This window comes from Bombus impatiens, unplaced genomic scaffold, assembly GCF_000188095.3.
Source record: "Bombus impatiens unplaced genomic scaffold, BIMP_2.2 scf_0054, whole genome shotgun sequence".
In the NCBI taxonomy this organism is placed as follows: Eukaryota; Metazoa; Arthropoda; class Insecta; order Hymenoptera; family Apidae; genus Bombus; species Bombus impatiens.
Genome location: NT_176473.1, coordinates 207,442 through 218,349, shown reverse-complemented (window position 1 = coordinate 218,349; position 10,908 = coordinate 207,442). Strand labels below are relative to the sequence as shown.

The 10,908-nt window shown below is 34.8% G+C and overlaps 4 protein-coding genes across 9 annotated transcripts in view; 3 read left to right on the top strand and 1 right to left on the bottom strand.

Moving 5' to 3' along the window:
• LOC100747310 overlaps positions 1–6,287 on the top strand; it is an 11,539-nt gene extending 5,252 nt beyond the window's left edge. For all 6 annotated transcript variants that reach the window (XM_033324549.1, XM_033324542.1, XM_033324539.1 and 3 more), the window contains 4 exons: positions 599–850; positions 3,369–3,692; positions 4,037–4,315; positions 4,956–6,287. In XM_033324549.1, the coding sequence (XP_033180440.1) occupies positions 633–850; positions 3,369–3,692; positions 4,037–4,315; positions 4,956–5,151 (1,017 nt within the window). In that variant the 5' untranslated portion in view covers positions 599–632 and the 3' untranslated portion in view covers positions 5,152–6,287. The remainder of the gene's footprint in view (positions 1–598; positions 851–3,368; positions 3,693–4,036; positions 4,316–4,955) is intronic.
• A 179-nt stretch (positions 6,288–6,466) lies between these two features.
• On the top strand, positions 6,467–8,637 carry LOC100748319 (N-glycosylase/DNA lyase). The gene is made up of 3 exons (XM_003485407.4): positions 6,467–6,734; positions 6,884–7,189; positions 7,250–8,637. Exons 1-3 carry the CDS (start codon positions 6,637–6,639, stop codon positions 7,839–7,841), a joined length of 996 nt encoding a protein of 331 aa, XP_003485455.1. The 5' UTR covers positions 6,467–6,636; the 3' UTR covers positions 7,842–8,637.
• Positions 7,932–9,421, bottom strand: LOC100747189 (SPRY domain-containing SOCS box protein 3). Its single transcript, XM_012393047.3, has 6 exons — positions 9,381–9,421; positions 9,147–9,335; positions 8,815–9,005; positions 8,514–8,742; positions 8,221–8,448; positions 7,932–8,155 (listed from the first exon to the last, which is right to left on the bottom strand). Exons 2-6 carry the CDS (start codon positions 9,232–9,234, stop codon positions 8,040–8,042), a joined length of 852 nt encoding a protein of 283 aa, XP_012248470.1. The 5' UTR covers positions 9,235–9,335; positions 9,381–9,421; the 3' UTR covers positions 7,932–8,039.
• Positions 9,422–9,764: 343 nt separating this feature from the next.
• Positions 9,765–10,902, top strand: LOC100747075 (cytochrome c oxidase subunit 5A, mitochondrial). The gene is made up of 2 exons (XM_003485396.4): positions 9,765–10,106; positions 10,325–10,902. Exons 1-2 carry the CDS (start codon positions 9,902–9,904, stop codon positions 10,576–10,578), a joined length of 459 nt encoding a protein of 152 aa, XP_003485444.1. The 5' UTR covers positions 9,765–9,901; the 3' UTR covers positions 10,579–10,902.
• The last annotated feature ends 6 nt before the right edge of the window (positions 10,903–10,908 follow it).

Below are 10,908 nucleotides of genomic sequence, written 5' to 3'. Positions count from 1 at the left end.
CCACGGCTCGGTGCTTTAATTTCTTCAAATCGAAGTTGTACGCCAGAAATTGATACCTCCGTTACACCGTCCATCGATCCGACCGATTCTCTTTACAACCTGTCTGTCATCGAATTTGCCAATAATACAGATAATTCAAAGAGTACAGAAACGAACAGAGATTCCACTTTAAATAGACGAACGCTAAATTATTACACATAAAGGTGGAAAAATTTATATAGCGATTTATAATTTATTCTAATCGTAAACTCGCACGAGGAAAGAAATATTTTTATATAGCGTTTTTACGTAAGATTATTTAATACAAAATAATGGTAACTGAAAGAATTTATTTGACAAATAATATAAAAGTCGAACGGAAAGTGTATTTTCATAATAAAATTTATTTTATTTATTCTGAGAAGCTGCATATCTGAATAATATCAAAGAGGAAAAAGCTGGTCTGTAACGTTAAACTGAATAGCGAGAGAGGAGATGTAACATGAAACTCCTCCGAATTCCTCCGGCCAGAAAATAAAAGGATAGAAATAAAATTCAATTTGCTACCAGGCATCGTGGCGGATAGCTTAACGAGGCAATAAATATCGCGTGTGTCCAGGGAAAGAAGGCGAATCATTTGGATCCCGTACTCGATGCTGCTGGCATTTGGGCTGCTCCTGGTGCTGTCGGACGCCGGAGCTGTTCACCAACAATCGAACCTCCTCCTACCGTTCCCGAACGTCTCGTTTGGATTCGCCAAGGCCGCAACTAATCGCGGTATTTCAGTCACCAGGATCCTGCAGGACGGGGAACTCGAACGGGTGATTCGACTGCCTGGAATTTGCGCCAAGGAGACCATCGTCAATTGGGGGTAAATGATCTTCATCCTGTCTTTAAAAGAATGCTCTTTTTATTAGTTCTAAGAATCAAAGATCCTCTTCGAAGTTTCCTTCCTTTTTTTTTTTTCTTTTTTTTAATATTTCTTTAAATCGTAAAATCTAGGCTATTTTCAATAGCATCGAATATCTCTCGTTTAATCCTTAGCTACGGAAGAGTAGATTTATTATTTCATTACCATTTGAGAATTCGTTTATATTTTCAATTCGAGCCAAACAGTTACGTTAGATCAACCTCGTAACAGTGATTTTGATAAATAAAATTACCAAGAAGCTTAGAGTCTACGTAGCTATAGTAAAATTGCAAAAATACGAATGTCTGTGGTTGAAAATTTATTGCATCGCGCAAAGTCAATTCTCTGAAATGTTTCTGCATCGATTCCCACCTAGTCGACTCACGACCGCGTAGTATACATATTAATCGCGAATAAACTTCGTGAAAACACTCGGCAAGAATTTCTTCTTGAAACGCGAAGTTCGATTGTTTTTCCGATCGACGTTAGAGCAACATCGTAGAGCATCCTCTTTGCCTGGAATAACATTTCCTTCAACTAGGAGGGAACAAATCTCCCGAAGAGGCAGCATCTCACGACTACAACCCTCCCGGTGAAACCGTAGGAGTCGGTGTTAGCGAAGAGGAAAACAATGCCTCCTTTCAGCATTGCCAATACGCGTGGGAGCCACGAGACTGGCTACGTATGCATTTAACTTTGGTTACCTCTTTCAATACGCCGCGCGTCGTCGTTTTTACATCGACTAACTGATACCGGGCATACGTTTGCAGTTTACTGGACGCGCGTCCTTGTCAGCCGGAAACTGCATAGAATTACCACAGCGCTAAATCGAGTCGGTCGGCTCTTTTTCTTTAAAAAGAGACTCGCGTATTTCCCACGTGAGTGTGCCTCTTCTCGCGGTTCTTTCTTTTTAAAGATCCAATGCGTCCAGATGCTTCTTCTCCCTTGAAGATTTACGACCAAAGGTTTAGAAAATAATAGAAAGATTTTCTCGCGGAGAAAAAAATTGAAAAATTGTTCGATTCGTCACGGTCCTCGAATTTTCATCCGAATCGATGATTGATTTCAAACGAAACAATAACGTTAGATATTCCGGTTGAACTGATCGCATGGAAAGATTTTTTTTTTTATTTAAGAAACGATATTATACCTTGAAAGACGAAAATTAAAAGCGAAGCGTACTTTCCAGCATGTAATAGATCGTACGACGATGGTTATATCGTGTTTTGTTAAATTTTCGGATCGAAAACAATTTATCGCGTACAGCCGTGGACAGCGACCGCTAAGCCAACCGAGGCCTTAAGCCGAAAAGCGGCAAGTTAAGTAAGCAAGGATTAGGTGGAAGCAGGAGACCGAACATCGAGAACGGTCCCAGAGCTGCTGGCCTCGGACCAGCGGTTGTAACTCATCTGCGGATACTCTCACGAGGATACCAGGGAATTCCACGACCGCGAAACGTCACCTTGCACTTAAATCGGTGAAAGCTCTTTTGCTGTAACGAGAAAAGCACGCGGCTTGCCTGTTCTCATGATTCGCCAACGACACCATCGTTCTCGAACCATCAATTCTTCAACGAGAAACGAAATCTTCCGATTCGATGAATACGTTAGAGAACTCCAATCCTTTCGGTTTACGATTTCTTTGGTAACTATTTACACGTTTGATTCGTAGTAACGAGTCACGATTGTCAGCTAGATGAAGAATAACGAAGAACGATTTTATTTGTATCAAAGTTCGCAAAATGTGAAATTAAAAGGTGAAAAAATAGCATCAGGGCTAAAAGAATTGGTTGAATGGTTCTCGCTCTATGTTTAATTGTAAATAGTATTATAAGGTTTGTAATAGGTTTAAGTATTGTAAGGTTTATAGATAGAAGGTTTAAGTTAGATTGTAAAGGTTTAAGTATTGTAAGGTTTATAGTTTCTTAATCGTTCAGAGTGATTCATACGTAACAAATAGACGAAAAGACACGTATTGGAACGAGAACACATGGACGGAACATTGTTATCGTGGAACAGCCGTCGACGAATTTAACGACGACCATTTAACGTCGAAGATGTTTATCGACGAGTTGAAAAGAAGGCGGGGGAGCATCAATCATAGCTACGCGTTAATCACGAGGAAGTATCGTGCAACGCGTGCGTGTGATCGATCTAGCGTGAATTACACGGGCATCGCGTTAGGGTTTTAGCTACTTTAAACGAGCGTATTAAATTAAATAATAAGGTGCGTCTCTTCCTGTATCATTCGTCGTCGATGCGAAAAGAACTAACAACTAAAAAAACGCTAAGAAGGAAAAAACTCAAGCTACTTGAGAAGGGTATTTTTCGCGTTATATGCAACTAAAAGTTTATTAAAATTCATGTTAGGAAAAGATAATTCATTTTCTAAGCTTCGGCATGTATCGTCGTAACATTTTTAAATTGCAGTGATTTAAATAATAATTCTATTCTTCATAATACATGTATGACTGTGATAGAAATACGGACGTAGCACTGAGGCAGGTCTGGCTACAGGAGACGGCCAGAAAGGTGCAACTGATATACGAGGGTGGCACGCTTACTGACTGTGTGGACGAGAAACTCGACGTCGGTGACGAGAGATCCTGCACATCAAGCACGCACTTGGACGACGATTACGGCGATGAAACGTCCATCGAACTGTTCGATGTGGACGATCAGGAGGACTCGTCGAGGATCCCGCAGGACCTCTCCTGGCTCTCGTCCACGTCGGATCTACGTCATCGGTGCACCCACGTAAGGAACAGGGCGCGAAATCAATTGATTTCACAACATCGACGAAGGTATAAAAACTATAATAAAAAGAAAATGTATGAAATATAGCATAGAATAAAAAACTGTGATCCTGTTTTATGGTATCATCTAAGAATATAACGAAATATATCGAGGTTCGGTCATCGAATCGCTCTGGATAGAAATAACGAATAAAATCATGGATAAAGGTTTTTTAACCAGTCTATCTCGATGTGCTAGTTAACTTCTTTCTTCAAATATACCATAAAGACAGTTGCAGCTTTGCTAAATCGATAAATCGAATTTCTAAAATAGGAGAATTATCTACTTGTCGTACTTGTTACAGAGATAGAGAGAGAGTTTTCAGTTTTTCTTTATATATCACGTAATACAGGAAATACTCGAAGCTTTTAAACGGAACGAGCAGCAGTCACCGCCAGAGACGAGGTAAGAGCCGCTCGCGAAGGGACTTGTTGATGATCCCAGGGACACAATGGTGCGGCCGCGGTCATCGGGCCACGAAATACACGAATCTGGGCGGTTTTGGCACAGCAGATGCCTGCTGTCGCAGACACGACACGGCCTGTCCTTTTTTCATTCCGGCTTTCGAGACGCGCTACGGTCTTTTCAACTGGGGTATCTCGAGCATGATGCATTGTGCCTGTGACGAACGGTATCGAACGGTATCGATTACAGTATTGCTTTGCTAACTGGCCTCGAATCGGGCCAATTAATTATGGAAGATCTCTGTCAAGGTCCTGTTGCATTACTCGATTAATATTATTATTATTATCGATTGATATTACAATACGTAAGTTACAAATTATCGATGCTAAGAAGTTTCGCGTGAAATTGATAGAGAGATAGAGTTTAGCTGGAATTTCCTACAAGGACGCTTTCAGTTCAGTTAGATGCAGCGTTCACACACAGAGATTTTCTAACAGTGTGAGATGCTTGCAGTACGATACATCGAAGAAGCGTATTTCGCACAAACGATCTCCAACTATTGCATTTGCATCAAACGTATGCGTTTTATAGGAAATTCCATCCTTAGACGGCAATAGCCGAGTTGTCTAAAGTTGTCAGTCAGTCTATATAGAATCAGTTGAATGTCGGAATTCGGACGTCGATGTCAGACGAACGAAATAAAAAAAGATACATTTTCAAGAAGTAGCTTCAAGAGTAAAGATGTGCAACTCTTAACGAGATAAAATTTTGGCCAGTTAGCAAGACAATCTGTAGATTCAAATGAACTTATCAAAGACCAATCCGAATGCGAATCGAACTTATCAGATTCTTTGTCATATTTACAGATTTCGTACGTGTTTAAAGATGGCAGACACAGCATCCGCGAATTTTATCGGCAAAATCTTCTTTGACGTTCTAAGAACGAAATGTTTTATATTGAAACCGCAAAAGGTTTGTACGAAATGGTCCTGGATGGGCAAATGCCAGCATCACGAATACCGAAAGCAGGCTCATGTCCGTGAAAATGTTCCTTATCATTAAATTAAATGGAAGAGATTTAAAAAGAGAGCGACGAATGTTTGAGAATATTCTTTTTCTAGAGATGTCAATACCAATTCTCAGGGATGTAATAGTTTATCGAGAGTATTCGATCATGACCCGATCGGTCATTTTTCGACAACAGATCACAGATAAAAGCAGTCATCCTCTTTGACCGTCTGAATGACAGAATGACAATACGTAGTGGTCGCTATAGAAAGTGTAATCATTAGAGTAGATTGACGACAGTTTTATATCATATTTCAGTTCCTTGGGTCGATTCTTTGTAAGATCGAGTTAATCATCATTTATAATTGTAAAGTTAATTGGTCGAGTATCTAGAATCTTTCAAACATATCAACTACGAAAATTATATGATGCAGATTTACTTATATAAAAGTGGTTTATATTTAATTTTTCATATTTGCAAGGTCAGATTCGTTTTAGACTGCTGATTTTTACTTAGTGGCTTAATGGTAAAATGAAATGAAACGGAGAAATGAAATCGTTCGAAATAGACAGGGTATCATTTTTATTATCTATATACTAACTATGTAGTCGTTATTGTCTTTGAAAATGCCAAATAAATTATTCTGTAGATAAATTATAATAAAATTGTACATATCATGAGTAGCATAATTTTTCAAGTATAAAAAAATTAGAAAAAATCGCTATATTAACAAGTAGTTTAGAAAATGAAAAAATCTCTTTCCTACAAAATTGTTGACTCTTGTAATTAGAAATCTGCGTAATAGTTCACTTACTTTTATCTTATTTTCTTGGTTATGTGTACAATAACGCTGATTCCGCGTTAATTGTGCTCGTGCATGTATTCTGTATGATTGTATTTATGTATGAATGAGTTATGTTCGTGCGATGTAAAAATGTTGAAAAGAAAATCAAGATTGTAACGATACAAAAGTATTTAAATATTGAAATATATGCTGTATTTAAATGCGACATATAAAAAATAAGTGTAATAAGTTAAATATGCAATATCTCCTCGTATTGTATAAATGAAAATAATTCATAGATATATAAATATAAACTATCAAAATTCTTAACAGTAGGTACATCGTTGTAAATATGTATAATAGTGATATAGTACTAACATATTTAATAAAGGATGCATTATAAAAATAATTAGAATAAAACCTTGTGAAAATTATCAAAATTCATATACATAATATCTTTTGCATCTTCCTCTACAACTATTCGGGATTTGGATTCGAATTCAAAGTCGAATTTGGCGCGCTATTAAATGCGCACGTGTTTCCGTTATTCCACTTGCACAAATTGCGCGCGGTTTATCTGTTTATATTATATTACCTGTTCTGTAAGAAAATAAACGTTTAAAACTGTTAATCCTGTACGAATAATCGAAATTTCTAGTATTACAAACTTCTCCTGCCTCGTATTAAATATAGTGCATTGATAGAAAAGATTAAAATCTATTTGTCAAGCAATATAAGACATTTGGAAGGAAAGATGCACGAAAATGAAGTGAGAACAAAGCATGGTAAAATCGCTTGCTTGTCGTCGGAATTAGATTTAGGCATTACGTTAAAAGGCGGTCAAAGTTTCAGGTAATCTTTTTAATGGCATAATTAATCTTTTAAAAAAACATAACCAATATTTTTTTAGTACTTCTCACTTGTCTAACATAATTTTCCCGCGAGCTTTGAAATAACATAATCTTGCTTCCTACAAATAACGTAAAAAATAATTTTTATAGATGGTTTAATTACAATAATGGATATAGAGGAGTCTTTGGTGGATATGTTTGGACTCTTACGCAACATGATAATTATCTATTCTACAATGTACAAGGCCCACTAGTAGATTCTAAAAATTATGACACGATTCTGTCTGACTACTTCAGATTGAACGAGTGTTTAAAAGACCTGTGCGAAAAATGGACCGCTGCGGATCCACATTTTAAAGAATCGTTAAACAAAACAAATGGTGTTAGAATACTAAATCAAGATGTTGTTGAAAATGTATTTTCTTTTATATGTAGTTCTAACAACAATATCCAAAGGTTTGTAAAGTAAAATGGTTTAATTTATATATCATACGTTTAAATACATCATTATTTTAGGATATCAGGAATGGTAGAAAAATTATGTATGTTCTTTGGTGAAAAAATTTGCTCAATCGAAGGCAAAGATTATTACAAGTTTCCATCTATTGAGGCATTAGCAAGTAAAGATGTTGAAAGTAAATTAAGAGAAGAAAAATTTGGATATCGTGCAGAATATATAGTAAATACAGCAATGCATTTGATAGATCTTGGTGGAAAACAATGGCTTTCAAATTTACACAAAAAGAATAATACATCATATGCTAAAGCTAGGGAACAACTAATTATTCTTCCTGGGATTGGTCCAAAAGTTGCAGATTGTGTATGTTTAATGTCATTAGGTCACTTAGAGGCTATTCCTGTAGACACTCATATCTTCCAAATAGCTAGGGCAAGGTATTTACCTCATTTAAAACAATATAAAACTGTCACCCCAAAAATTCATGCAGAAATTAGTAACTATTTACGCGAATTATGGGGTCCTTTAGCTGGATGGGCTCAAGCTCTTGTCTTTTGTGCAAAAATTAATGATATTTCTGCTCGTACCAGATCGCGTATCAAGCGTAAAAATAGTACAAGTAGCATGTTACGAAATCTTAAGAAATTTTAATAATACTTTTACTTAATATTTAAAAAAATCGGTATATGCATTACATTACATTTTTACAAAACTCTATAAAGTCATATGAAATTTTCTATCTGTGAAGGAATAATTCGTTTTTAATGTACATGTTTACAATGATCGTTTTTATCTATAAATAAGAAATTTTACAACTAATTTGAGGCCACGTCTGTTGTCCACATTCTCTCACCTACTTTTCCTCCTTTTCATACTCATACCCACTAGTACAAAGTCAAAGTCATCTAGAATTACATGATCTGTTAGAAATTGGGGTTCATCCTTCTCATTCTCATCGTTTCTGTCTGAAGAAAAGAACAACATTTAAAGTATAAATTATTAATTGCACATTTCTTTGTAAATAACTTACTTGAGTGAGTTTTTAATATATCTGCAAAAATGCTCTGAGTAAGGTACCGTAATCCAGGAATCATAGTTGATAAATATGCTCTATGTGATGATTTTAATACTGACAAACAAGATACTGATAAAGAAGCTGGCACAGAACAGCTATGAGTCAATTTCATCGTACTGTGTGCAGCTGTGGAACATACCATAGGATATAACGCGAAATCCTTTAATCCAGTAAAAGCAATACCTAAATCATAAAATATTGTAAGGAAAAATATAAATACGTTGATATTTGTAATATTATGAATTTACCTAGTGGCTTCCTGTTAAGAAAAAATTCTAGGGTGCCTCTCCATGTATCCAAGTATACCCCTACCAAGCTACCTTGCCCGAAACAAGTGCCATAATCACGTTTTATACCAGCATGTTGTATATATCCATGGTAAGAAAAACCAAAAGATTCTTTATCACGCCCAAGAAAGGAACAGAAGTAATCCTGTGCACTATTTAAATTCACATTACTTGTACCAACTCCAACCATCTGAAAATTTTGCATTATTAATAGAAACAATATGTAGATTAAATGTCATTAATTTCTATTGAAGATACTTACAATGTCGGTTCCATAAATACAAGAAAGCATTTTAACTTCCCAATAATGATGCCTGCCTTTTTCTAATAAGTTTGTACCTCTCACAGCTGCTGTACCATAACTATAGCCATTGTGAAATTTAACTTTTAAATTATTTTCAGATAAAACGATAGTAGATGTATCATTTTCTTTGTTCCATGTCCATTCATGCACTAGGTAAACAAAAAGATAATATTTATGTGAATTTTGGTAGTATTTGTGAAAAAATTGCATTTAAATTATTAGACTCTTACTAATGAAAAAAGAAAGAAAAATGAGAATCATTTAACGCTATTTTAAATATCTTATCATACCATTATTTTCTCCGCAACGACAGTTAGTCAGTGAAGTACAATTACAGAACCTTGCATACGGCCATGTAGGGTTATACTCGAAATACATAATTCTGCAATTATAATATTTCCACTGTTCTTCAACTATTCTTCTACAGTAAATTATCGCACTACACTATATTATTGTATTTTGATTTACTTATGATCAATCAAGATATCAGATATAGATCAAATATAGATCAGATATGATGATATGCTAATCTAATGATTCTACAAATATTCATGTACATAATGGCAACGTGTACAAACCACGTGTAAGTACTTATATATGATAAACTCGTCACGATTAAATTTGTATGTAAATTGTTTGAAAAATATGAAAAAATAATATATAATAATAATATTGTCATAATGATAATGAATAACACAAACTATATATAAATGTACATTTTTAGTATTTTCTAAATTTTATTGACTTACATTTGTAAAATATTTAGTCATTTAAAAAAAACTAGATAATAAATTATACATGTATTGTAATCGGGTTAGTTTTAAAAATTATATACAGTGACGTAAAAGTAATATGAAAACATTTGATAATTGAAACACGCGGTACAACATCTGCAAGCATGTAAATTGAACGCTTTACTACTTCTAGGTTGGTAGAAATGTTTCGATCGAACTCAGAGCAAATTCCGTCTTCTTCTGATATTACGCAAGAAGCCAATCGTGCAGCCTTGCTATCATATTCAATTCAGTAACATTTCGTCGAAAAAATGTTACGATTTGTGGGAAGACAAGCAAATAATATCATAAGAAATTCTCTACTATCACGCGCTACAGTTGTAAGTCGAAATGTTCGTGCCTCCCACGATGGCCCAGAAGAAAGTGAGGAGGAATTTAATAAGCAATACGTGAATTATCTAAGTCGTCCAGATCTCGATCACTGGGAAATTCGTCGAGTTTTTAACAAATTAGCGGGTCAGTAATTGCGTAGTTATATCATACTTTACAATCACAATTATTTTTTAACAATTTAAATGACAATCATTTCGAGTAATTTAAATCGAACAGTAACATTCTATTTTCAAAAAATTTGTTTTCGAATGTTCTTCCTTATTTATTTAAATAGTCAGATTGAAATAACTATTATTGTAGCGATATTATAATAATTGTTCTAACAGTCATTGTCTTTTCAGGTTTAGATCTTGTACCAGATCCAGTTGTTATTTGTGCTGCATTAAGGGCTTGCAGGAAACTGAATGATTTTGCTCTTGCTATCAGGATTTTGGAGATGGTAAAGGATAAATGTGGAGGCAAACTTAAAGAAATTTATCCTTACATTTTACAAGAAATCAGACCTACATTAGATGAATTAGGTATCAATACCCCAGAAGAGCTTGGTTATGATAAGCCTGAATTAGCGCTTCAATCCATTGATGATATACATTAATTATTGATTTTAAATTAATAAACATAGTATATACGCTTAGAGGTGCTTTCTATTAGACTTGTCACAAATAAACAAAAAATCAATTTTTAAATCAGGATAAAAGAATACCAATTGTCATGTCTCTTATTCAATATTGATTTTGACAAATATTTATCATATGTCATATCTGTTTCGTACATGAAGCATATTGTTCATGAATTGGAAAAATATATGAAACATGTATTGTTTATATATTGCTTTTCAAGACTTTATCGTCTTAATAGATCATGAAACAAAATGATATGTATATATTATATTTTAATTGCAACTTCTATTGGTTCCTTATGTTGC

What these genes read in the sequence shown, in the direction of transcription:
- LOC100747189 (XM_012393047.3), bottom strand. Translation starts at nt 9,234, where the DNA reads ATGTATTTCGAGTATAACCCTACATGGCCGTATGCAAGGTTCTGTAAT. An exon ending in GTATTTATGGAACCGACATT is followed by an intron (nt 8,743 to 8,814) that starts GTAAGTATCTTC and finishes CAAAATTTTCAG; the next exon opens with ATGGTTGGAGTTGGTACAAG. An exon ending in TCTTAACAGGAAGCCACTAG is followed by an intron (nt 8,449 to 8,513) that starts GTAAATTCATAA and finishes TTTATGATTTAG; the next exon opens with GTATTGCTTTTACTGGATTA.
- LOC100747075 (XM_003485396.4), top strand. Translation starts at nt 9,902, where the DNA reads ATGTTACGATTTGTGGGAAGACAAGCAAATAATATCATAAGAAATTCT. An exon ending in AGTTTTTAACAAATTAGCGG is followed by an intron (nt 10,107 to 10,324) that starts GTCAGTAATTGC and finishes TTGTCTTTTCAG; the next exon opens with GTTTAGATCTTGTACCAGAT.
- LOC100748319 (XM_003485407.4), top strand. Translation starts at nt 6,637, where the DNA reads ATGCACGAAAATGAAGTGAGAACAAAGCATGGTAAAATCGCTTGCTTG. An exon ending in AAAGGCGGTCAAAGTTTCAG is followed by an intron (nt 6,735 to 6,883) that starts GTAATCTTTTTA and finishes TAATTTTTATAG; the next exon opens with ATGGTTTAATTACAATAATG. An exon ending in TCTAACAACAATATCCAAAG is followed by an intron (nt 7,190 to 7,249) that starts GTTTGTAAAGTA and finishes TCATTATTTTAG; the next exon opens with GATATCAGGAATGGTAGAAA.